A 27,572-nucleotide genomic window follows, 5' to 3' on the forward strand; every position below is an offset into this window, starting at 1 on the left:
CTGTGCCTATCGGCCGGCCTCGAAGACCGAAATTGTGACGGTGTCACCCGCCACTCCCCCTGCAGCGCCTCCCTTCGGCCTTGCCAGACTTGTTGAAGGCCTACCACGTGGCATTTCCAGCCCAGAAGACCGCCCTACTCACGGGCCTGCTCAACGCAAAACTAACACAGGAAAGGACTACGCTTACATTCACTAAGAAATAACTGAACTATCACGAGGCTTCATGTTGTGGTGCGTCTACCTACGAGGGGGATTATCCTTTATTCCAAAACCGTAACAATATGAAGGGTTACTCACGAGTAGAAGGTAGTCAATGATCAGTGCATTTATCAGCCAGGTGGACAGATACCCTAAGTATTTTGGTAGAACAATGTTTAAGCATTATTGAAATATTTCAATTGAAGAGAATAATTGAAAAAATATTTGGTTTCAAAAAGAAAAATATTCACAAGCCAGGAATAAAAAAAATAAAAAAAATAAACTTCACATTGTTGCAAATAGTCTTTATTTCAACTTTCAGTTGGGCATTCATTGAGGTGAGCAGATCATTTGAGGTGGCACATCACATGGCTGACAACGACAGCCAAAGTAAGAGAAAGAGGGACTTCAGAACAGAAAGAAATTGTCGAGAAGATCAAATACTAAATAAAGGAAAAAGTAAGCCATACATAGTTTAAAGTCTCATCCTTTACCGCAGTCGTCCGACAGCGTACTCAAAATGGCTTCAAACGAGAATGGGGAGAACTTGTAACCACTGCCTTTGTAGAACTTGTTTTGAAATTCGACCCTAATTTGGTGGAGACACAAATAAATCCTAAATTACAACAAATGAATTGTGACATACAAGCATGAACAGGGTATTTCGGCATGATTGACAAGTTAAATTAAAAGTTCGATGTGTACAAAGGGTTTGCTCTGCTAATATGGAAACAACACGTTTGTTTAACGACAAAACCTCCCAAGTAAAGTAGGATCCCTTAATCCTCCAAACGAGGCAGACCATAGCACTCAACCACTGTCACATGGCCATGCTTCCGCAAAACGCTGCACCCAGCTGCACACTCAGCAACGATTTGGATGGTCACCGGGCACTGGAGTTGCATCAGCACCATTAGATCCTGATCGGAATGAGCAGCCATGAATTTCTCCAAAACCAGACTTTCCTATGCCTATGCCTGCTTGATGTTCAAGGACAGATTATATGTTTTGGTGTTAGAACCGAGTCTGGAGCGCATCGCTCCGCATCACTCCGCATCACTCCGCATCACTCCGCATCACTCCGCATCACTCCGCATCACTCCGCCAAACCGATGGATCAAAGGGAGGGAAAATCCAAGTACTTGTGATCAGACCTTTCGGGAGCACGTTTAATTCCGGAGCTTGTTCCTTGTTCCCAAAGAGTTGCCACCAGATTTCCTGTGCAGTCCAGCTCAGCCCAATTATTAAACTGGGCCACACATTCAACTTGTGTCAAAGTCTCCAAGCTTCCTGACCCATTAATATTTACTAGGAATGAGGATTGGGGGGGGGGGGTGTCCTTCTTCATGATAGGACTGTCTCCCCCTGGTCCGATACCAACCTCGGTATTACATGCCCCCCGAGGCCGTCTCTCACACATCCTCTGAGCCACAGGTATCTACCTCTTCTCTGAGAATAATGATCACTTCCATGTTGACTTTTATTCCATCGTTAGTTATACATCGTCATTTCCTTCATCTCGGCCATCGTCATAATGGACCAGAGAAATATAGCGCCTCCCCACCCCCTATACCATGGTCGATAAGCCCGTGGAGGTGGGCCTTCCCCGAGTGGTACTGGGAGGTTCCTATCCAAAGCTCCTCAGTACTAACCCCTCGACCTCATACTCCAGACATAATGTGGTCTGCTCATCCACATTGCACAAAGAAAACTTTAAATATAAAATAAACCAATTGGGCACAGGTGTATATTTTTCGAATTTAATCATTGGAGAGATCAGGTTTGAATCCGACTCACAACACCAACTATCACATAACAGAATACAACCACCCCCGATAGCTACTGCCTCGGGCCTATAGCTAAAAGATGGCTGAACTAAAGCTTTTCCTCACAGGTCTATGATGACAGACAGCTGCTGGGAAGACAGTTTTCTTCCTTTGTTTATGGGTGTAGAGGAGGATGAAGAGGAGGAGGGGTCATGACACATTCTCCTCTGCACTGCCTAAGTGCACAGAAGAGAATACGGGACGACACCTTAACCTAGCCATCTTTAAAAAGCACAACCCCCCATCCACCTCATAGGTAACATTTTACATCGACTCCTTACCTTATAGAAACACCCAATACAGTACAAGATTAGTTCTTAAACTAAACGTGAACTTACGGCCTAAGGCCTTACATCAGTGGTTCTTAGCCTGGGTGCACACACCCCCTGGGGGTACGAAACGTCATAACTGGGGATGCGAAACATGCCAGCCGGTTCATAAAGGAATGCGAAGAATCTCATTCCAAATCTTTAATTCTAAGACATGTTCAGGTCATTGCTTTTTGACAATGGGTGCGAGAACATATTCTGAGAACCAAATGGGTGCGGGCACCAAAAAAGGTTAAGAACCACCGTCTTAAACAAATTAGAGATCCCTTCCGCACAAGAACAATGTTTTTACAATCCTGTACATAAAGCTCGGCTGTCACACCAGGACTGGTTTTAGCAACTAAAATTCCATTTCTACACCCAAAGGTTGTATTTGACAGCTTTTCTCAGCCTCAACTGCAATCCTCACCAGTGCAACCTGAGGGAATGCAGGAAGGCAGACAAGGTCTCCATTGCAAGCAGGATGGTCACGGTGAGGCCAGAAAAGATTGCAAAAAGGATGGAGATTCCAACAGGCCCGGCTGGTCCTACCAAACTCAACGCTCCATGCAAGACCATCCGCCAGAGAACCTCAGAAAGCTCTGCGAGACATGCAGGCCACACAACTACCAAATAGACATCTTGCCGTGCAAAGGAACGTGCCAGACAGAAATAAATGTGTTAAGATCTGCTGACAGATGTTCATGGATTGTTTGCACACAGAGATCAAAAGAAACAGCGGGAAAATATTCATTTCAACCACATCACCACAGTTGTGCACAAGTGGATATATTTTCCTACCACTTCAAAGTGCTGTCACAATCACAAACTACAAATTTCCAAGCTTCATTAGTCATAGCACAAACTTCATCAAACTCTTTCCACATCATTAAACATTGTTTTCAGGTACACTAATCTACTTCCAAAAGTTTTCATTATTACCATTCGAGACCCCCACCATATATTTGTCATATATTAGCCAATCACTCAGTGATACGTTGCAGCAAATGAACCAATCACAAGTTGGTATCATGTCGATATACAACAACAACAACATGCATTTTAAGGCCATTTTCCCTGCTAGAGCGGGGGTTAGCCTTGCGGTCCCCATGACAATCTTCTCCATTTTGCCCTATTTTCTGCATCTCACATTGCTAACCCCCTTGCCCGCATTTATTCTTCCACCATCTTTAGCCAAGTCTTTCTCGGTCTTCCCTGTCCTCTACTTCCTTCTACATTCATTTCCATCACTCTTCTCAACCAGTCACTTTCATCCTTCCTCAACACATGACCAAACCATCTCAACCTGTTCCTCTTCACAGCATCAATCACAGGCTCTATTCCCATCATCTTTTGCAATTCATCATTTGTCTTCCTCTCTCTCAACGATACTCCGCACATCCACCGAACCATTCGCATTTCCACCCTTTCCAGCCTTCGTTGCTGCTCTATGTTCATTACCCATGTCGATATACAGTCGTGGCAAAAATATTGGAACCCTTGCACTTTTTTCAAATAACTTACAATTTTCTCGAAAGATAATTTGAAATTGACGAGAGTATTTGGTCTCCACAATTCTTTATTTCACTGTTAATATTACAGAACCTTTGTTTTTGATTCAGAACTTAATATATCCTTTGAAATCAGAAAATAAAAAGAAATGGCATTGACAAAATTATTGACACCCCCAGACTTAATATTTAGTAGCACAGCCTTTGCGCAAAATAACTGTAGTCAAGCACATCCTGTAGCCATGAATGAGCTTCCTACACCTCTCTACTGGCAGTTTGGCCCACTCTTCTTGTGAAAACTGCTCCAATTCTCCCAGATTTGAAGGGTACCTTCTCCCAACTGCTGTTTTCAGATCTCCCTACAGGTGTTCAATGGGAATTAGATCTAGATTCATTGGTGGCCACTTCAGAACAGTCCAGCGTTTTGTGTTGAACCATTCTCCTGCTGCAAGACCCATGAACTTCGACGGAGACCCAGCTTTCTGACACTAGGTTGGACTGCCTTGTTTGTAGCTCCAAAATGCCTTGGTAATCTTCTGATTTCATGATGCCATGCACACATTCAAGACACCCAGTTTTTGAGGCAGCACAGCAACCCCAAAACATCACTGAACCTCCTCCATGTTTGACTGTAGGGAAGGTGTTCTTTTCTTTGAAGGCTTGATTTTGTTTTCTGTAAACATAGAGATGATGTGCTTTACCAAAAGGCTCTAATTTGGTCTCATCTGTCCAGGACATTCCCCCAGAAGGATTTCGGCTTGTTCAGGTGTGTTTTGGCAAACTCTAGTCGGGCTTTCTTAGCAGTGGGGTCCTCCTGGGTCTCCTACCATAGAACCCCCTTCCATTGAGTTGGCGACGGATGGTGTGAGTTGAAACTGTCGTACCTTGTGTCGGAATGTCAGCTTGAATCCGTTTGGAAGTTGATCGAGGTGCTTTCTCCACCATTCGAACAATGCTTCGCTGCAATCTTTGATCAAGTTTTCTCTTGCGGCCACATCCAGGGAGGTTGGCTACAATGTCATGGGCCTTAAACGTCCTGATAACATTGTGTACGGTGGACACAGGAACATCAAAGTCTCTGGAGATGGACTTGTAGCCTTGAGATTGTCCATGCTTGTCTACAATCTTGTTATCTGGTTTTCTTTCTTTTCTCCATGCTCATTGTGGTACACACAGTGACACAAAACAGCAGAATGACTCCTTTTCTCTCTTCAAACTGGTTGAATGAGTGATTTTTATATTGCAGGCACCTGCAACTCACCACAGGTGAGTTCAATTCCAAAGTAAAGGAGAATCACCTGCTGGAAATCTAATTATTTCTAACAACTTCTAAAAGGTGCCAATAATATTGTCCGGGCCATTTTAATATTTGTGTGTGGAATAAGCTAAGATTTAGTAACATTTTCGGATTTTTTTGTTTTGTTCCACTCAAACCAAAGAAATACATATGTGGATACCAACATATTTTTAAATTTCAACAATTTTCTGGAAGAAATGGTGCATTATTTGGAAAACAAGTACAAAAAGTTTTAATTAAAACAAAAGCCGCGTCGATGTTACACAATGCCTAGATGCAGCTGTGCCTATAACGTCGATGTTATAGGCACAGGACATTCCTATTGATTCGATTACTTGATGTTATTTTTGTGCAAAGTGAAAATATATCTCGGCAATTTCCCGTGTGTGGCGACGAATTTTTAATATATCTCGGCATTTTCCCGTTTGTTATTTCAGGCGGTGTATGACTGACCATGCCGCGATTTAAAAAAAATATATCTCGGCAATTTCCCGTGTGTGGCGACACATGAACGAAGCTATGCTCCTCTCTCCACATTATTGTGACGTATAAATTAAATATTTCATCGTGACGGTTGTCATCAAATGGACGAATTTTTAATATATCTCGGCATTTTCCCGTCTGTTATTTCGGGCGGTGTATGACTGACCATGCCGCGATTTAAAAAATATATATCTCAATGGACTTGAAGTTACAGGCCTTTGAGAATTCATTTCGTTCTATAAAGGGCAACTTTCATCGGATTTTCTTCCCGTTTTTTTTCAACCGAGTCTAAAACTATGTTAGCGACTGTGAAAAATGAAATGATATATCGAATTTGATTTGAAATAAAACTGTGTGAGAGAGGAAGACACCACGGGCCTACAAAACAGGCCTCAAAGCTATGCGAGTTAATAAAATGGTGGATATTTGTTTATATGAAGCCTCTCCCAAAATGGGTGGAGCTATGGTTCCCAGAATGGGTGGAGCTTTGAGGTTTTGTCTTCTCTGCAAGAACAAGAAGAACAAGAAGAAGAAGAACAACAACAACAGCAGAGGGCACTCTATGACCAGCGTCTGCGACGCGGCTAAAAAGTGTGAGGGTGCCAATTATTTTGGCCACGACAGTACCACTGCTAACCTACAAATCAAACCAAGTTATACTCTAACTAACGATTTGGAAATACAGAGAAAAAAACCTGACATCCCCAACACCATTTCGCTCGTGATCTACAAATCTACAAACTTCCTTCTGAAGCCTTCAGGCTGACTAACGCTGTGGACAGATAGCAGTGAGCAGTTCTATATTTTGCAGATTGCTATCAAGCCAGAAGTACACCAACTTTGCAGGTTGTCATCTCTTTATTCTTAATTTCTATTTTTTTTTCTGTCTATAAAGAAGCAAATTCTTAGAAAAAAGATTGTAAGGCTCATTTGGTCGTGCTGGATTGGTTTGATGGTGGAGGAGTAGCAGCTGAAACCCACATCCTATCCAGGTTCCTCCTGATGACTATCTTACTATAATTCACCAAATGTATGTCCGTCCGTTCGTTCGCAGGTACCGCAAAAACGGCTGAACCGATCGCAACGATATTTTGGGTAGGTAATCATGGGACCCCCTGGAGTAAAATAGGCTATATAGTTTTTCCAAGTTTTCCAATTTTTCCAAACACGATGGAATAATATTTACCGATATGAACAGTGATGTGTCTTTTGTTGAAATTCTACAAATACTGTTTAGATTTTGATGAGAATTACGAACCTGCAGCGAATCCGGAAGTGGACAGATGACGGCAATGCGCGGGTTTGATAATATCCCAATACAACTGTCATTCAATCGTAATGTTTAATCGTTAAACGTTAATCGTGTTAATCGTTTTGTTAAAGTATCAATTGATGATTGGAATTGAGTGAATACAATAACGATTTTGAATTCGTAATTGTATTCACCCAACAGTACGGAACTTCACATCAGGATTTAAATATTTGTTTATGTCACGAATGTTGTTAAAAGTTTATTTTTTATATTAATGTTATTTAATTTGTGATTGGTGTTGTGCTGTTTGGAATGAAAAAAGAGATATCGAGTTCAGGTAAATGACAGAATGCCGTGGTGGTTTCTACTTTCTAAACGTGAAATTCGCGGATCGCCATATGCAGATTCGCCACGGTCCCACGATAGATGTTTCTATATGTGAACGTACCCGTTTGTTTGTGAACGGGTACGTTTTTCATGGAAGTCCTTCACGAACTTGCTGTCCATGTCTGACGTGTGACTGAAGGTGTTACAGGAATGTGGAATTTATTGGTTTCATGCTTTAGCATTCGCCGTTTCTGCATTGACCGTTTGCTTCTGGCCTCCCACCCGTGCGTAGCACGGGTACCTCCCTTGTTATTCAAATGCAGTGTTTGGTCTTTCATATATCAACATAACTTGCGTTCGGTTCAGTATTAATGATGCATCAACAAGTAATTGGCTAATCAGTGCCATGGTTAGTGAGAAACAAGGCCAATCCTTGTGTTTCTGTCATGTTGTTGATACCAAGTAGGATATAAAGGTGTTCATGGATTGACCACTATTTTATAGCCTCGGCAATGATAAGCCATTTGGCCATTAAATGCTTTGTCGCTACAAATGGGAGGAGGCAGCGCTAAAGTGCCGTTTGTCGAATGTATGATGGCATGGTGACCCACTCATGAAAAAAAACATAATAAAAAGAAGGGGCACTCAGAGGTCAATGGGGCTGCTGTTTTCTGAGTGAAGGGGTCATGCGGCAAAGTCCCTTGAAGCTCGAGGTTTTAAGTATTTGAATATGCCTGAGATTGTTTCTGGAGTAAGTCAAGGTTTCTCTTGCGGCCATGTCCAGGGAGGACATGACATACAGGCCAGCTGCATCATTGTAATTGGTACCAGAATATAAATCGGCTACCATACTGAGAAAACGGGACAAATGGCATCCAGGACGAGAATGAAATGGGGTGCAAGACACCGGTATAAAATGGGATAATGCCATAAAATACGGGATGGCTAGTCAGTGGTGATTCGTGACCAAGTCAGTATATCGATTTATATGATATAATGAAACAGGCATGGGTTAATGAGAAATTTCTTAATTGTAACTGCAACAATTTATTACCATAAAGAAATAAATATCATCATCAAGACGAAGATGCAATCTAATTATTAAAACACATAATCATACACAGTGAATGGCTTCTCAAAGTAATTCATTAATTACAACTACATGCCATTATGTCAATTAATGGCCATTACTTACCATTAATATTTATATTCAAAATGAGAAATGGCACTCCGTAGAGTGCATAACCCTGCCAAGCTGAACAGTTTACGTTTTGTATCCCACCAATAGGCCGGATCTGCTGACCGTCAGTTCTCACCTACCCAGCTCATCCACCAAGGCTTGTCGTAATCCGTCCACAACTTTTTGAAATATCATGCTAGAAATCCCTGGTGTTGGGCTAGCGGCTAGGGTGCCGGCTTAGGATCCAAGGATCCTGGGTTCGAATCCCGGTCGATCGCTGAATTAACGCCAGGGGGGTTGACTCAGCCTGTCATCCTTCCGAGGTCGGCTAATTGAGTACCAGTTCACTGGTAATTCCCTGTTTGTCGTTAAAGGCGGCAAAAAGGGTTGGCGTCAGGAAGGGCATCCGGCCGTAAAACATTGCTTCAAATAGGGGACCGAAAAACAACAACAACCACGGTTCCCGAAAAAGGCCAACCCCCGCTTTGCGGGGAAAAATGGCCTCTAAAGGTGGTTTAAAAAAAAAATTTTATGCTAGATATCGTTTTTGGCCCCATGTCTTAATAGTGAAGAATCACCTAAAATTTATAGTTGATGATCCACATTCGGATCTTCTCCAAAATCTAATTATTTCGTCCTTGTCGCACACCCAACCAGTTCACCAAATATCGTCCAAACCCTTCCGCAACTTATGAGATATCCTGTTCATAGACAGACGGGGTGAAAACATGACCTCTGCCGAGATTTGGTAGCGGAGGTAATTACGTTTCTGCGACAATATAGAGAATCTGAATGTCAATTAGGATTTCGTGTCAAACATCACACTGATGAGTAATAGCACGACACAAGTAATATTTGTTGTCTGTCGAAAATGTTAATGGACCAATATACTATAACAATGTCCATCAGGACAAAATTAATATTTCACCTGAGGGATTAAATGGCCTTTAAATTGGGACCGGTGATGTAGCTGAATTGAACGGGCAGCTTTTACCAAATCAGGTGACCTGGAGATTTATTTATTTATTCCACTTTTCAGTTATTCAGTTCTTTGTCCACTTGATTTCTCATCTGAATCTACCTGGTACAGTTTTATGGAAATTCAATATAATCTTTCATTTCTATGCTGATACCACCCAGATCTACCTGTTCAATGAAGCTCATGAAGTGCATTTTCCCAAAACTCTGAATTTCTCTCTTTCCCTCTGAAATTAAAACATGTCCATTAACCCTTTCAAACCCCGAGCTGCCAAGACCGATTTGCTGATTATTGGACGCACACTAGTTATTAAAAAGCTTCAATCACACATCGTGAAACTTGGGGATCACCATCTTCCACCGTTTCAAATCTACACATGAACATTATTGCGCACATCGATAAAATGTCGAAATTTCTTCCATCTGCACAATGTTTCCCCAAATTGATCTGTGCTTAAAACTGATGACAACTGAAACTTTGTTTTACATCTCAAATGTCACACTTGGGTTACTGCAACTCACTGTGAGAAGATTTACCTGCGTACTCAGAGTACGACAGCCTGCAGTCTAAATTTCATTGGAACACTCAAACCCTCAAAATACTTCAACATAAGGCTCCAGATACACCAACCCATGGATTTCAAAATACTACCACTGATAGCAAACTAATTGCTTCCTTGTTTACATCTCTGATCAACAGCTATGATACAACAACTGGAATCTCCTAACAAAGCTTCAAACTAGGACAAACAATTTTGGTAATCAAGCCTCATTCCGATTTGCTCCTCAACTGCGGAATTCTCTGCCTCTTAAAATTTGCTCAATCTCATCAGTTGGAGTTATTAAAATTTCATCATTTTTCGAGTTGCTTTTCTGAAATTTTACGTTATCTTCTTAATTATTTGCAAATTGCCTTGAAATTTTGTTCCTAAATAAAAAGTGCAATTTAAGAAAGTCGATTGAGCAAAAAATAAAATTGGTGTATGTACAAGATATCTCACACACTATGACTGTCCTATTTCGAGTTGACAGTGAGTCAGGTGTTGGTTACATAAAGTCTGCCATTGTTAATCAAAGGCCTTTAAAATAAATAAACATCAAAGATTTTTCTTCAAATCGATCTTTCCCTTGACATGTGAAACGTACGGGCATGTGCGAGACTCAGAGCCCAGAGACGGAGGTATGAAGCTGTGTTTGAGATGCAGCCCAGACAGTACTCGATGGTGTGGATCGCTTGGTTCACAAACACATCAGCCAGGTCAAACTGATTGGAGACAAGAGGAGCCCATGAGAAGCAAAATTGGTTAAGATTTCAAACCATGATAGAAACTGCTCTCGTACGTAGCGTGGTATTGCATTGATCAAACAGCCGGCAGAAACTCTATATACGAAGTAGATGTTAAAGGTGTTAGAAAAATAAAAGAGGAAAGATAACAGCAAAGGAGGTTCTGAGGATGTAAAGTAAAGATGAAGCCATTATCGAATATATTGTTGCGGATATGGGATTTGCATCCATCCATATCTGCTAGTAAATATTCCCCTATTTCCTCAATACTTCCCAACTATCCCCAATCCCCCATTCCCTAGTCCCATTTTCTGTAAACAACACTCTGTAGACCCGACCTACCCCTATTTCCCCCATTAAATGTCGTGCCCAGGTTCACCGCATCTCATATGTAAGACAACTATAGGACATCTTGCTAGTTATTCTTAGTCTATGTCAGTTAAGGACTCGTTTCCATTAATTCTGACCCTTCGTTGCACCAGAATGTGATTGTATGGCACCGTTAGGAAGTTTAGGACCTCCCAATACCTCCCCGCAGCTCTTCCTCACGGTTCAGCAACAACAACAACAACAACAGCAACGGCAGCGGCGGGCACGGGAAGTGCGCGTCCTCACTCCGGCTTGGTTGGTAGGGGGTGTTGGGAGGGCACCAGGCCTTCCCAACGAGCCGCCATCGAACATGTGCTCGACGGGGTTACCAAATAGGGGCTCCCTGTCAGCTCCTCGTCAAGGGCGGAGCCCGGTAACCCCCAAACCCAATGGAAGCGGCGGACCGGCCCCAGTGGGGCGGAGCCAACCAGCCGAGGGCGTGTCACTCCCCGCTGAGCATGCGCAGGAAGAGGGAGGTGACGTCAGATGCGCGCTGAGCTTGGAGCAAGCAAGACCACCTCCGAGCGCTGTGAGGCCTCCCCGCATCTTCTGGACTGGACCGTGCTTTATCCTGTCCCCGAGCCAAGGTGCACCTTGTGCCATCGAACTACCTGTCCCTCCCTGCCATCAATCCCTGTGTAAGTCAGCCTTGTTCTGTTTGTCTGTGGTCTGTCCAGGAATAGATAAGATTGTATTTAAGTGCCCATCTCTTCTGTGTCTTTTACCTCACTCTGCCGTGTAATCTACCCCCCTTTTCTCCACCACTGTAATTATACCCTCCTCCGGAGGTCTTGAGAACTGTACCCCTTGCGTCGTTTCCTCTTTCCCAGTCGTCGTGTCCTTTCCATCATTGATTTGGCATAGCGCGATTTGGTCAACGTCTGGGTGAATCGGGTGAGTTGGTGGAAGAATCGGGGGAACTGTTAGGTCGCGGCAATACCACCGCTCGGTAAATAACATCTAAACCGCATCCGTAACAATATAAATGTAAATTACCCCAAAAATAAAAGTAAATTAAAACAAGATAATTTAGCAAAGGCTCTTACAAAAACTAATTTTACTGGTCATACACTATTGTAACAGAACATTCGCATTACATTGAAAATAGAATTTAAAAAACTTTTACAATAAACTTTTTTTTTTTTCTTTTTAACACAATCAGGTGCATGCAAACAGGTTGATTAACACGTGAGATTAAATTCTGAGATGTAGTACACATTTAATAGCCCAAATTATTCCCACCTTCGTGTGGGATCGGCCCTGCGAAATACTTGGCCTAAGTCTTCCACGAACAGGTAGGCCATGCCTGACATGACACTGAAGGTGCAGGAATTTGCAATTTGCTGACGGTGCCGGCGATAACTCGCCTACTTAACGAAAAACACCATGGGATCTTCAATTGCCACCAATGACGAGAGCTTGCAGATGGGTTCTGTGGTTTGAGGTTCTTCTGATTTGAGGACACACAATTAATGACTTGTTTATGGTACGATTTGATCCGTTCAGTGAGCTAGCTCTTCCACGAGCCTCGACTATGTATACAAATATATATATAAATATATACATCACAGAGCATCCTTCTTCCAACAGGTGTACAAGAACCAATACATCAATTACTTTACAAATCAATGGCAATAAGTGTTTCTTTAAAATATTTAAACAGGGATATACCAAACTTCAAACCAGAATTTGAAATGGACAAGTTAGAAAAAAAATAAAAGAAGATTCCAATCACACCATAAATGTCAGCCTGAAGTTTGTGAAAGTGAAAAGTTGACATATGGTTCAGGAAATCTGTTCAGCAGTTATAAAATACTTCTCTTCCCAGGGAAACAAAAACTGAAAAAACAAATTCTCACCCATCCAACCAAACAAACCTCTTCACCATTGCCCTCTTCAGTGCTTGTCCGAGGCGATCCCATAAGAGTGTCTGTACAATGACTCCCTTCAGAATCCACATCCGTTGAACGATCCAAATCACTGGATGAGTTGCCGTTGAGCAAAGATCTTTCCAGCTGAAATGACAAATACTGTGATGCTCCAAATTTGATTTGTAAAACAAAAGGTCAGTACAAAATGCACGGTATTAAAAAAAACCCAAAAATTATGAACAAATTTTAAAGATTATATTTTCACCCCTGTCTGTTTGGCTGTCTGTGCGCAGGATATCTCAAAAAACTAGGATTGATTCAGCCGAAATTTGGGGGAGATGTTGGGTGTGACAAGATGAATGGATTCGATTTTGGAGAAGATGCGGAAACAATTTTTAAGTGATTCTTCACCATTGAGAGATGGGGCCAAAAATGATATACAGTCGTGGCCAAAAATATTGGCACCCTTTCACTTTTTTCAAATAACTCACAATTTTCTAGAAAAATAAAAGTTATCTTAAGAAAAAAAAACAAAAGACATTACTTTCTCTAAAAATTGAAATTGATAAAAGTATTTGATCTCCACAATTCTTTATTTCACTGTAAATATTACAGAACCTTTGTTTTTGATTCAGAACTTAATATATCCTTTTAAATCATAAAATAAAAAGAAATGGCATCGACAGAATTATTGACACCCAAGACTTAGTATTTGGAAGCATGGCCTTTGGACAAAATAACTGCAGTCAAGCGCTTCCTATAGCCATGAATGCTTCCTGCACCTCTCTACTGGCAGTTTGGCCCACTCTTCTTGTGCAAACTGCTCCAGTTCTCCCAGATTTGAAGGGTGTCTTCTCCCAACTGCTGTTTTTAGATCTCCCCACAGGTGTTCAATGGGATTTAGATCTGGACTCATTGCTGGCCACTTCAGAACAGTCCAGCGTTTTGGCTTGAACCATTCCTGGGTGCTTTTTGAAGTGTGTTTGGGGTCATTGTCCTGCTGCAAGACCCATGACCTTCGACAGAGACCCAGCTTTCTGACACTGGGTTGAACATTGTGCTCCAAAATGCCTTGGTAATCTCCTGATTTCTTGATGCCATGCACACATTCAAGACGCCCAGTGCCAGAGTCAGCAAAGCAACCCCAAAACATCACTGAACCTCCTCCATGTTTGACTGTAGGGAAGGTGTTATTTTCTTTGAAGGCTGAGTTTTGTAAACATAGAGATGATGTGCTTTACCAAAAAGCTCTAATTTTGTCATCTGTCCACAGGACATTCTCCCAGGAGGATTTTGGCTTGTTCAGGTAAGTTTTGGAAAACTCCAGTCGGGCTCTCTCAGCAGTGGGGTCCTCCTGGGTCTCCTACCATATAACCCCCTTTCATTGAGATGGCCACGGATGTTGCAAGTTCAAACTGTCATACCTTGTGTCTGAAGGTCAACTTGAATCTGCTTGGCAGTTGATCGAGGTGCTTTCTCCACGATTCGAACAACCATTCTTCGTGCAATCTTCGATCAAGTTTTCTCTTGTGGCCACATCCAGGGAGGTTGGCTGCAGTGCCATGGGCCAAAACTTCCTGATAACATTGTGTACGGTGGACACAGGACCATAAAGGTCTCCGGAGATGGACTTGTAGCTTTGAGATTGCCCATGCTTGGCTACAATTTTGTGTCTGACCTCCTCAGACAATTCTCTGGTTTTCTTTCTTTTCTCCATGCTCATTGTGGTACACACAGTGACACAAAACATCAGAATGACCCCTTTTCTCTCTTCAAAATGGTTGAGTGAGTGATTTTTATATTGCAGGCACCTGCAACTCACCATAGTTGAGTTCAATTCCAAAGTAAAGGAGAATCACCTCCTCGAAATATTTTCGAACAACTTCTATAAGGTGCCAATAATATTGTGTGGGCCATTTTAGGATTTGTTTGTGCAGCAAGCTAAGATTTAGTAATTTTATCAGCTTTTTTTGTTTTGTTCCACTGCAAACCAAAGAGATACATATGTGGATACCAAAAATATTTTTTAATTTCAACATTTTTTTGGAAGAAATGGTGCATTAACTTTAAAAAGTGCAAGGACACCAATACTTTTGGCCACGACTGTATCTCAAAGTTGTGAATGGGTTATGACTAATCTTGTTGGAGGAGTTGAGGTGGTGACAATGACAAGCCGATTAGATTTTGGTTCAGGTCCAGATCCAGATCCAGATCCGGCCTATCAGTGGCGGAGCTATGCTCTGTTTATCCTGGCAGAGGCATACTCCACCGAATGCCGTCTTGTTACCTCTTGGGTTAAGCCTATTTATTCACCACAATTCAAAACCTTTTCATAAGCACATGCCATTGCAAATGTCACATTAATCTTAAAAGCCAAGTTTTTAATTTTCAAACCAGACATGGGATTAAACAGAAAAAGATTATAATGATACGTTCAGGAACAAAAGAGCACAAGTGTACAAAGCCAAGAAATTAGTCAATGGGCATGGATTGGGTTGATTGAAGAGTGTATACAACCATAGAGTAGCAATGAGTCGGTGGATTATAGCAAGAAGTGTGAGACTTAAAAGTAGGCAACCGAAGTCCAAAAATCCATCAACCCACAGTGCGAAAAATCAGGCCATGTCTCATCGTTTTGCTGAGAGAAACCAATAGCGAAAGCTTTTGGACTACAATATGGGATGAAGGAGCCCTGCTCACAATGAAGAGTTATACTCCATGGCACTGCATTAAAAAATTAATCCTCAAAACTACTTGAAGAGTCACACCGGTTGCTGACAACAGAATCTCCCAAGAAACTGACACTTTTTTTTGGTATTTTGAGAGATCTCCTTCAATGAGCCAGAAACATTGTATCACAATCAATATTGTTATGCCTGCTGAGGTTTACGGTATATATCCATATCAGAATTGGTGAGGGAAGTTTGTCCCAAGTAATGAGTGACATGGGAAGAGAATGGGTGAGGACTGGAACCATTTGTTAGTCCATTAGTAGAACATTGGAGAAAATCAAATATATATATATATATATACATATATATATATATATATATACATATCAAAATATTTAGGTTCATTGCAGTTTTAGGTCTTTTTGCCTTTGGGGCCTTGAACGCCAATGCTGTCCCCATCGCTCTTTCAGATAAAAGTTCGTATTGGCATCTTTTTCCAAAACATGCTAGCCTTGTCAGCATTGAACAACTGCTCTGGCAGGTGCCCCGTCTCATGGTTGAGCTGCGCAAATCGAGCAGGGAACGTTTTGGCAGCCTCTTGGTCATAGTCAGGTTCACTATGTTAACAAATATAATTTCGTTCAAAATTTTGGTAGATTAGCAAAACTATACATTTTTGGAATATTCAGAGCATGAGGAATCCAAAAATTAATGTTTACATTTGCGTAGACACCTTTGCGAAAATGACACTCAGGACAGTGTTGAAGATAGTCAGGTTCACTATGTTAACAAATATAATTTCTTTCAAAATTTTGGGATTAGCAATCCTGTACATTTTTGGAATCTTCAGAGCATGGAGAATCTGAAAATCAATGTTGGCATTTGCACAGACACTTGCATGGCCGCCATTTTGAATTTTGAAAATGGCCGCCATAAAATACAGATTTTGTGCGATCTCGGCTTCTAGTCAACCTAGAGACTTAATTAAATATGCTAACAACAACAAATATGCAAATGTTTTCTGGGTCAAGGAATCCAATAAAGGCCTCAAAATAGTGCTCAGGATTATAGAAAAGCAACAAACAAAGGTAATTGAAAACCATTGTCTTTATATTTGTGATATAACTGTATTACATAATACATGATATTGCAAGTCCTTTGAAGTTATAGGTTGTTATAGGAAGTTATAGGTAGTATCAGATTGAACTACAAGTCCTATACACAGGATGCACGAGGTCTATACCGTTCAGGAATATGCTTTTTTTTTTTTTTTTTTTTTTTTTGTATACAAGATCGAGGCTCGTGAAAGAGCGAACATTAATCACACAGAAAGACAAACCGACACATAAAACATATAACATCGGGAGCGGTAGACAAGATGGGGAGAGAGGGGGAAGGACACAAACACAACATTTGAGAGCAGGGACCGAGAGACATGGAGACATCGAGAGATCTGAGAGAGGGCGAGGGCTTTGGGGAGGGGGGCATGGGAAGGGGGCGGTGGGAGAGGTATAAAACATATGGACACTGCCAGGACTTCCAGGAAAGAAGTTGTAATTTCAAACAAGGTGGATCTGGGGTGAATTAGCGGGGGTAGAAAAGATCAAGGTTTTGGATGGGGGAAGATAAGAGATGGTGGTGAACAGCTGTTTTAAAGACCTGGAGGGAGGAGTGGGATTGAAGGGAGTGAGGGAGTTTGTTCCAGAGGCGGGAGAAAAGAGGAATGAAAGAGTGAAGGTGAGCAGAGAGCCGAGATTTCGGCAGTTTAACCATCAGAGGGTTGCTGGCAGATCTTGTGCGACCTGTAGGAATATTTGGGGGACAGAGCACAGAGAGAGCTGGGGGTGCAAGGCCGGAGAGGAGTCGGTAGAAGACAGAAAGACCACCTACCTGCCTGCGGTGAGTGAGTGAGAAGATTTTACAGATCTTCATTACTGTCCTGAGTGTCATTTTCGCAAAGGTGTCTCCGCAAATGTAAACATTAATTTTTGGATTCCTCATGCTCTGAATATTCCAAAAATGTATAGTTTTGCTAATCTACCAAAATTTTGAACGAAAAAACATAGTGAACCTGACTATCAACAGAAGTACGCTCCACGACAGTTTGATGTAGCGAAGACCATACCGCTTATTGAAGCGATCAAACCATCCCATTGCTCGCTTGGAGTGGACTGGGTTGCTCATATCCGCATCGCTCAATGCATCACTCATAGCCACACCCACATCACGCGTGCGAGCACTACCCGCACCAGCCAAATATGCATATATATATATATATATATATATATATATATATATATATATATATATATATATATATATATATATATATATATACAGTCACGTGAAAAAGTAAGTACACCCCATGGAAAGTTTTGACTTTTTCAACATATTTCAACATACAGCTATTTGATCTTCATTTCAACTATATTGATAGATAAAGGTGATATAATACAACAAATATCATGAAACATTTACATTTTTTAGTCCATTGTATAATTTAAAGAAACATAAATGCAAATTTCGCATGTGGAAAAAGTAAGTACACCCTTGGCTCTAACAGGTGGTATTGCCCCCTTTGGCAGAAATAACCTCAAGTAGGCATTTCTTATAACTGTCTACCAATCTCTGACATCGACTGGGAGAAATTTTTGCACACTCAATGCAGAATTATTTCAGCTGTGTGATGTTTGAGGGGTTTCTTGCATGCACAGCTAGTTTCAAATCCCCCCACAACATCTCGATGGGATTTAGATCCGGGCTTTGACTTGGCCATTCCAGAACCCTCCATTTCTTTCTTTTCAGCCATTCCTTGGTGGATTTACTGGTATGTGTAGGGTCATTGTCATGTTGCAAGGTCCACCTTCGGTTGAGCTTCAACTTTCCGACAGATGGCCTCACATTATCCTCAAGCACCCTCTGGTACAATGAATAATTCATAGTGGATTCTATGAAGGTGAGCTGCCCAGGCCCTGATGCAGCAAAGCTGCCCCCAAACCATAATATTTCCACCACCATGCTTTCCAGTTGGTATCAGGTTCTTGTGGTCAAATGCTGTCTTTGGTTTTCGCCAAACATGTCTTCTGGTACTGTGGCCAAATAGCTCTACCTTTGACTCATCTGTCCAGAGCACATTGTTCCAGAAGTGCTGGTCTTTGCCTAGGTGTTCATTGGCAAACTTTCGTCTTGACCTGATGTTCTTTCTGGACAGCAAAGGTTTCCTCCCGGCACACCTCCAATGTAGATCAAATTTGTGCAGCCTCTTTCTAATGGTAGACTCGTGCACTTTGACATCAACAGTGGCACGAGCTACCTGTAGGTCCCGTGATGACATTCTGGGGTTCTTAGAGACTTCTTTCAGCATCTTGCGGTCTGCTCTCGGGCTGAACTTGCTGGGGCGGCCAGGCCTGAACAAGTTTGGCAGTTGTTTGGAATCTTCTCCACTTGTCGATGATCTTCCGGACAGTCGAATGATTGATTTCAAATTGTTTGGAGATCTTTTTAAATCCCTTCCCAGACTCGTAGGCATCTATAACCTTCTTTCTGAAGGCCCCAGAGAGCTCTTTTGATCTAGGCATGGTGACACCGCACACTTCAACAACAAAGAGCAAACCAAACTAAATGTCTGAGGTTTAAATATGACAGGTTCATCCAAGATCCTCTCTAACGATGTTCTAATCATTTGCACCTGAGCTGGTGCACCTGATTCTAATTTTAGGTATTTGAAGTTGTGATAAATGTAGGGGTGTACTTACTTTTTCCACATGCGAAATTTGTATTCATGTTTATTTAAATTATACAATGGACTACAAAATGTAAATGTTCATGATATTTGTTATATTATATCACCTTTATCTATCAATATTGTTGAAATGAAGATCAAATAGCTGTATGTTGAAATAGTGAAAACTTTACATGGGGTGTACTTACTTTTTCACTTGACTGTATATATGTCTCGCCTTTGTGCAAATGAGAGGTACACTTAAAGACATGTTCTTCTTCGAGTTGTCCTCCATCCATATGTTGAGATCCTTCTCAATCCTTTCTTTGTGGATGTTCCAGACTTGGGTGACCACTTTGGTGCTTGGTACAGCATTCGCTGCAACACGTTATTCGATTGCCTTCTTGTTCTTCCGTATGCAGCCTATGGTGGAATTGTTCATTCCATACAGTTTGCCGACAGAGGCCGTGATATCTCCTCTCAAAAGCCGGTCCAGCAGCTCCACTTTGTTGCTCAAGCTCATCACTTTCTTCTGCCTCTTGGCAGTTGACAACTCTCCAGAAGAATGACTGAGACCCAGCACACAGTGGGCATAAGTAGTCATATGGGAATTGTGGGTAGCTGTGGGAGCAGTGAGTATTCTGCCCATTGTTTGTGGGGGATGTTGGTGGGTGATACTTTCTTGCACAACAAGTGGTAGATGCAGTGAATAATTTCAATTGTGTAACTCGTGGGCGATGATGTATTCAGCAGCTGGTAATAGACGCAGTGAAGTGTTTCAATTGTGTAACTGGTGGTGGGTGATATGGTAGAGCATCTTTGGAGCACGAATGGTGGGACATGCCACGCAGATAGGTTTACAATGTGAATGGTGGGACATGCCATGCAGCTCAAAAAAATATTTATGCACCCACGAAAAGCACAGGGCCATGAATATAGAAGCAGGTCAAGCTCGCGGCTCGGAGAAGACGTTTTTTGTGTACATCCAGCTGCTTTATATGTGGCTGGTGGAAGATACATTTTAGAACTGTTTTATGCTTGTGGAAGATATGGTTTTTTGCACCTGTAAAAATCGTGAATATGAGAAGCACAGGGCCGCAAATATATAAGCAGGTCACATTTTATCAATGCGAATACTTGGGGTCCGCGAATACACGGGGTCCGGCAGTATAATATATATATATATATATATATATATATATATATATATATATATATATATATATATATATATTCCAATCAACAAAGTGAAAGCCCTTGAAAATTTAGATATTCAAATTCATCCCATCTGAGGGATTTCACCTTGGAAGCAAACAGGTCACGGATGCTGAGAATTTGAGTTGTGTTCACCATGGTAAGAATACGAGAAGACGTTTTGAGAATAAGCATCATATGAACCATATTGGTGTTATCAATGTGGCAATCGCTCAGCCTTACCAGATGTCGAGTTCTCTGGTGCTTTGCCCATAATGCAAAGGGCCTGAGAAGCAGCATCCACACTGTCGAAATTGCAGCAACAGCCAGCAGGCAAATCTGCGTTGCTTGCTGGGAACACGCGTACAAAGAATCGCAAGAGGAATTATTATACTTGTATTTACAACAGTAACATGCACAGTAACATTCCGAGATTAGCTGCAACTCATCACAGAACAGATGGTGCCATCCCATCGACCGAAAAAGGTGCCCTCTTTAAACCACGTACAGATCACAATAAACCACATTAATATTGAGCACTAACCCCAATTACCATTTTGTGTTCCACTTTAAGGAAAGCGTCTCAATGCAGTACAGTAACCTCCCCAACCCCTTTCCATGCTCATTTACTTATAGAAGTGAATTTATATGTAAATGCTCAAATAGGCACTTTAGTCTGGTTCCACAACACGTAAAAACAATTCCAACATTGGCTGTATTCAAAATAGTGCTAAACAGTAAGCTATAAAATCATTTTTAAAAAGTTAGAACGACCAAAGATTGCAGACACACCCTCGCCAGGAGTTGTTTGGCGTTGTCGATTCACATTGCAATCATATGTACTAGAATATAAGACCCATCGCTTCGCTGACGGAAATACCAATCTTTGCTGCGATAACTAATCTATGGAGGAAAAAAAAAAAGGGATTCCTGGGAGATCCTGCTCCCTGTGCAGGGATAAGCAACGTGCAGGGATAACCAAAAGTGTTGGGATAACATGCAGGGATAACCAAACGTGTTGGCATTTGCAGTTTTGACCGGCGTGTCCATGTACCCATAAAAATATGAAAAATTCTTTTTTTTTTTGGATCAAAGACACTCCCGGGAGTTACCCGAATCCACAGTAGTTGGATTTATTGAAATCCGTTAATCCGTTCTCAAGTTATAACATGACAAACAGACAAACAAGGCTCCTTTTATAGTATAGGTTTTATAGACAGTCACATTCCATACTTTCGTGGCCTGCAAAAGTATTCATCAAAGTAAAAGTATTCAAAAGTAAAAAAAAGTATTCATCCCTGATAAATAATACTACATTTAGATGAATTACGAATTATGCAATAACAATTTCTCCAAATTAACTTTTGTATTCAAAACTGAAAAGATCAAACTAAACATTATTATAGTTGAAAGAGGTTACATGTCAGAGACACTGGCAAAAAACATGTACAAAGCAAAATTTGCTGGTTGCACAAGTATTCAGCCCCTTAGGTCAATACTTAGTGGAAGCACCTTTTCCAGCAATGACCTACGAGTCTTATTGCGCAATGAGACGGTGAAATCTTTGCCCATTCTTCAGGTGAAAATAATTGCTCTAGTTCTGCCAAGTTTGATGGAGATCGTCGATGGACTGCAATCTTAAAATCTCACCATAAATGTTCAATTGGCTTCAACTCATGACTTTGACTGGGCCACTCAAGAACATTAATTTTATTCTTATTTAGCCACTCCAATGTGGCTTTAGTTTTGTGCTTGGATCATTGTCCTGCTGAAATGTGAATCTCCGACCCAGTTTCAGATTCCTGGCTGACTCAACCAGGTTTTCATCCAGGATTGTCATGTACTTTACATCATCCATTGTCCCTTATAGCTTGGCAAGCTTTGCAGTCCCTGCTGATGAAAAGCAGCCCCATAACATGATGCTGCCACCACCATGCTTGACAGTCGGGATGGTGTTGACTGGGCGATGTGCATTGTTAGGCTTGCGCCATATGTAACGCTTTGGATTGTAGACCAAAAAGTTCCAATTTTTGTCTCGTTTCAACGTAAAACTTTTCTTGACATGCCTGCAATATCATCAAGAAACTTTTTTGTGAACTCCATATGAGCTTTTAGATGCACCTTTTTCAGTAATGGCTTCTTTCTTGCCACCTCTCCATGGTGTCCAGCTGTGTGAAAGAAATGGAATATTGTTGATTGATGAACTTGACCCCCATCTCAGACATAGAGACTTGAAGATCTTTCAAAGTCATTGATGGATTTACAGTTAAGCCCTGAACCAGTTTCATGCTTGCCGGCTGCTGGGTTTGGATGGGAGACCCTTTCTGGACAGAGTCAGGGTGGTATGATACATCTTCCACTTTTTAATGATGGATTTCACCATACTCAAAAAGATAACGAGTGACTTTGAAATATTTTTACAACTCTCTCTTGAACGGTGCTTCTCAACGACTTTATGTCTGACTTACCGTACTTGGAAAGCTCGTTGACCGAATTGTACCGTAAAACTCCTTATATAAGTTGAGGAGATTAATTTTTAAGGTAAATCATTGATTACATAGAGGTGAAACCTATTACACTTGTTTTGTAACTTTTCAAACAATTCGTTTGCCCCTGAAATGATTTAAGGTTAATTAGGCAAAGGGGTTGAATACTAATGCAACCGAGAATCATCTGATTTTCTCTGTTAATATAACTTACTCACATTTTATCTTTTTTTTTAGCTTTGTAATTGTAGTTTGTGAAGACTATATTAAATTTGATTTGAAAGCATCATAAAATAAGCTCAGGTGGCATCAAAATTCTTTGCAAAAATTCTAATTCAGGAAACTTTGCAAGGTGTGAATACTTTTGCAGGCCACTGTAGATGTATGCACGTTCTAATAGTACGTACTTTATAGATGCACTCACATTCCTAATAGTACATCCTTTATACTAACTCACATTGTAATAGTACGTACTTCATAGACACACATTCTAATTGTATGTACTTTATTAGAGGTACTCGGTTAAAAATAAAGATAACCTATAATACCAGCTACTACTAGATGGCGTCTGTAGCCTATGTTAGCACATTATGTGCAGATAGAGGCAAACAAACAAACGAAAATAAAAACAAACGGACTCAAATGTAAACATTTACAGATAAATAAATAAAAATACAGCATATTGAACCCAGAGAGCTTTCAAAAGGCTAGGCCAAAATTCGATTTTTATTATCAACAGCAAACAGACAAATGTCTTGCAGAACCTAGATCACAGGAAATAACTCTCAAAACACATAAAAATAACCTCACAAGACTTCCAATCGCGGAGCAGTAAAAGCAGCTTGCGGTCAGAGCTCAGATTTAATCAAATAATGAATACGTGCCCATGTCACGGAGGGGTTGAGATTTACGAAATTAGTTACCTCACCTTTGTGTGTGACCACAAAAATCACAAGTACTTTTTTTTCACATGGTTAAATATTTATTTGAACAGTAGTAAAAAAACCTAATGTCTGTCAAACCCCAAAACATAAGCACTATTATGTGTGTATCAGTATCAGCAATTACAGTGGAAATCCAGATAAAGGGCCAACATGTTCAATACCCGGTCCCTCAACAACAAATGCCTCATCCTGAACGACTACATCCTGGAAAATAAACTGGACTTTCTCTGTCTCACTGAGACCTGGCAACAACCACTGGACTACAACACGCTCAACCTCACCACACCCAATGGATATTCTTACATCAATAAACCACGCTCGGAGGGCCGAGGTGGTGGAATTGCCGTTATTCACCGACAAGACATCAAGACCAACCTCATCTCCATCTCATCTGCTCCATCATTTGAACACCTGGCTTTTAAACTCTCTGGTCACACACAGTCAGTCATGGCTGTTGTCTACCGCCCTCCCAAACCACACCTATCATTCCTGTCTGACTTCTCCTACTTTCTGACCCAGCTATGTTCCCTCTCCCCCTCAATCCTCCTCCTTGGTGATTTCAATATCCACATGGACTCCACTGACTCCACACTAACCACTGACTTCACTGATTTACTCACCTGCTTTAACCTCACTCAACATGTCAACTTTCCTACCCATAACCGTGGTCACATTTTGGACCTTGTCTGCTCTACTGGACTAATTTTGCACCATCTCTCTGGCTCCGACCTCACTCTCTCTGACCACCTAGTCATCACTCTGACCATCAACATCCCCACCCCAGCACCAAGGCATTATCGCACTATCAACTTCCGTAAGCTAAACGCTCTTTCACCTACCTCATTCTCATCGACCCTCTCTGAAAAAATGTCCACGTCTCCCTTCGTTGACCTCCACACCCCTTCTGACCTCACTGACTACTACAACCACACTCTCTCCTCCTGCCTTGACCAACTTGCGCCTATAAAAACCAAAACAGTTTCTTTCACCCATTCTGCTCCCTGGTTTACCCCTGAACTCCGCCTGATGAAAACTCGTGCTCGCCAACTTGAAAGACTCCGCAATAAAACAGGTCTCACAGTTCACTCCCAGGCCTACAAGGACCACATACAACACTATAAAGATGCCCTCTCCCGCGCCTGCTCCGCCTACTACTCTCAAATTATCCACTGGCTCCGGAAACCCAAAAGCACTCTTCTCTACAATAAACAAACTCCTCAGCCCCCTGAACACCACCACCCAGTCATTCACAATAGACAACTGCATCTCCTTCCTTTCATTCTTCCAACGCAAAATTGAAAACATCTACAACAGCTTGACCACTGCCGCACCCGCTCCCCCTCAAACCACCTGCCCCCCCTTATCCTGCCATCCCCTGTCTCAATTCTCCCCAGTCTCCCCTACTGACCTCTCTGAACTCCTCATCGGAATGAAAACTGCCACCTGCACTCTTGACCCCATCCCCTCCAGCTTTGTCAAGGCCTCCCTTCCTGCTCTCTCTCCACTTATCATTGCAACAATAAACTCCTCCCTGTCTACAGGCATCGTCCCACCATCCCTCAAAATTGCTGCTGTTACCCCCATTCTGAAAAAACCTGGACTAAACCCTGACACCCTAAATAACTTCAGACCCATCTCCAACCTACCCTTTCTGTCAAAGGTTTTGGAACGCGCTGTAGCCACTCAACTCAAACATCACCTCTCTGCCAATAACCTGTATGAAACATTCCAATCCGGATTCCGCTCCAACCACAGTACTGAAACTGCTCTCCTCAAAATCACCAACGACCTTCTCCTCTCCTCTGACGCTGGCAACCTCAACATTCTCATCCTCCTCGACCTCAGCGCCGCCTTTGACACCATCGATCACACCATCCTCCTCACCCGACTTGAAACCACCTTTAACATTACCGGCACTGCCCTCTCTTGGATTAAATCATACCTCTCTGACAGACGTCAGTTCATCTCCATCAATAACTGCAAATCCCCCACTGCTCCCCTCCCCCAAGGTGTCCCCCAAGGTTCAGTTCTTGGCCCCCTCCTCTTCATCCTTTACCTGTCCCCCCTCGGTCACTTAATCCGCCGTCATGGTCTCCAATTCCACTGCTTCGCCGATGACATCCACCAAGTCCATCTCCACCGCCACCCACTCTATCCTGACAAACTGCATCACTGAAATAAAATCCTGGCTTCAAATCAACTTCCTCAAACTTAACTGTGATAAATCTGAAATAATCATCATTGGCCCAAAAACGCTCACCAAGTCCACCCATAACTTTGCCCTCAACATCGACGGTTTCCCAGTATCCACCTCCCCTCACATCCGGAATCTTGGCATCATCTTTGACCAAACCCTCTCCTTCGACAAATACACTAAACAGATCACAAAGACAGCCTTCTTTCACCTGAAAAACATCGCCCGTCTCCGTCCATCCCTCTCCTCCGTGGCTGCAGAAACCCTCATCCACGCCTTCATCACTTCCCGTCTGGACTACTGCAATAGCCTCCTTTATGGTTCACCCTCAACAATCACCAATAAACTCCAATACATTCAGAACTCCGCTGCCCGTCTACTCACCCATTCCCGGACCCGTGACCACATCACCCCCGTCCTTTACAAGCTTCACTGGCTCCCCATCTCCCAGAGAATCCAGTACAAAATCCTCCTCTTGACCTACAAAGCCCTCCATAACCTGGCCCCATCCTACCTGGCTGACCTCTCCAGACACACTCCCACCCGCAACCTCCGCTCTGCTGGTACCAACCTCCTGACCCCCCCCCCCCCCCCATCCGGACCAAATTTAGATCCTGGGGGCACAGGGCCTTCTCCATCGCTGCTCCCACCCTCTGGAACTCGCTACCTCACACCATCAGAGACTCCTCCTCACTCACGACATTCAAAACATCACTCAAGACCCACCTGTTCAACACTGCATTCAACATTTAACCCACAGCATCTAACCCCTGACTATCTCCTCTCCTTCTCCCTCCTTTGTGCTTTGAATATTTCCCTATTGATTCTTCTTTTTTTGCAATTGTTTTTATGTTTTGCTATGCATTATGTTTTGCACTCTGTCAAAGCGTCTTTGGGCTTCCTGAAAAGCGCTATATAAAATAAATGCATTATTATTATTATTATTAACATTGTACATCGAAAAGTGAGTACCTGATGGACATACAGCTGCCTCGAATTTTCCTCAACCTTCCCAAACCGCATCATATCGACAAAATGGACCAGCAGACTGGGTGCAAAGTGTGACGTAGCCACCGTAAACACACACCATTTGTAGACAACCGTGCCAACCAAGTAACCAAATGTGGACAATAGAAAAAGGATTCGTGGGATAAAGTCCAGGAGGATGTTTTCTGGCTCATTGAAGTGTCTGCAAAAGAAGAATGATTTATCGTTGATCTACACGAATGAGTCATACCGGTGAATGCAATGAAGAAGCTATATACAATACATCTTTGCCTATCGCACTATCAACCCTCGATCGAACCCTCGATCCACTGTTGTATACAAATAAAAAGTTTTCCTTGTGAAATCAAATTGTTTGAGGATAATGAATACAAAAACAAGAAGACATCTTGCAGCGCACGATACTTGCAAAATCCACCCTTCCCCAAAGTAAAAAGCTGCCATGGAGACATCAAATTGTCCATTTCATTA

At 42.0% G+C, this 27,572-nt stretch overlaps 1 protein-coding gene across 2 annotated transcripts in view; it reads right to left on the reverse strand.

Moving 5' to 3' along the window:
* Window positions 1-485: 485 nt before the first annotated feature.
* Window positions 486-27,572, reverse strand: part of LOC137415335 (V-type proton ATPase 116 kDa subunit a 4-like) — a 142,879-nt gene continuing 115,792 nt past the window's right edge. For both annotated transcript variants that reach the window (XM_078780488.1, XM_078780487.1), the window contains exons 16-21: window positions 27,069-27,285; window positions 20,716-20,823; window positions 12,892-13,029; window positions 10,507-10,624; window positions 2,763-2,934; window positions 486-787 (exon numbers count right to left, since the gene is read on the reverse strand). In XM_078780488.1, the coding sequence (XP_078636614.1) occupies window positions 682-787; window positions 2,763-2,934; window positions 10,507-10,624; window positions 12,892-13,029; window positions 20,716-20,823; window positions 27,069-27,285 (859 nt within the window). In that variant the 3' untranslated portion in view covers window positions 486-681. The remainder of the gene's footprint in view (window positions 788-2,762; window positions 2,935-10,506; window positions 10,625-12,891; window positions 13,030-20,715; window positions 20,824-27,068; window positions 27,286-27,572) is intronic.

This window comes from Myxine glutinosa, chromosome 6, assembly GCF_964187855.1.
Source record: "Myxine glutinosa chromosome 6, kmMyxGlut1.1, whole genome shotgun sequence".
Lineage (NCBI taxonomy): Eukaryota > Metazoa > Chordata > Myxini > Myxiniformes > Myxinidae > Myxine > Myxine glutinosa.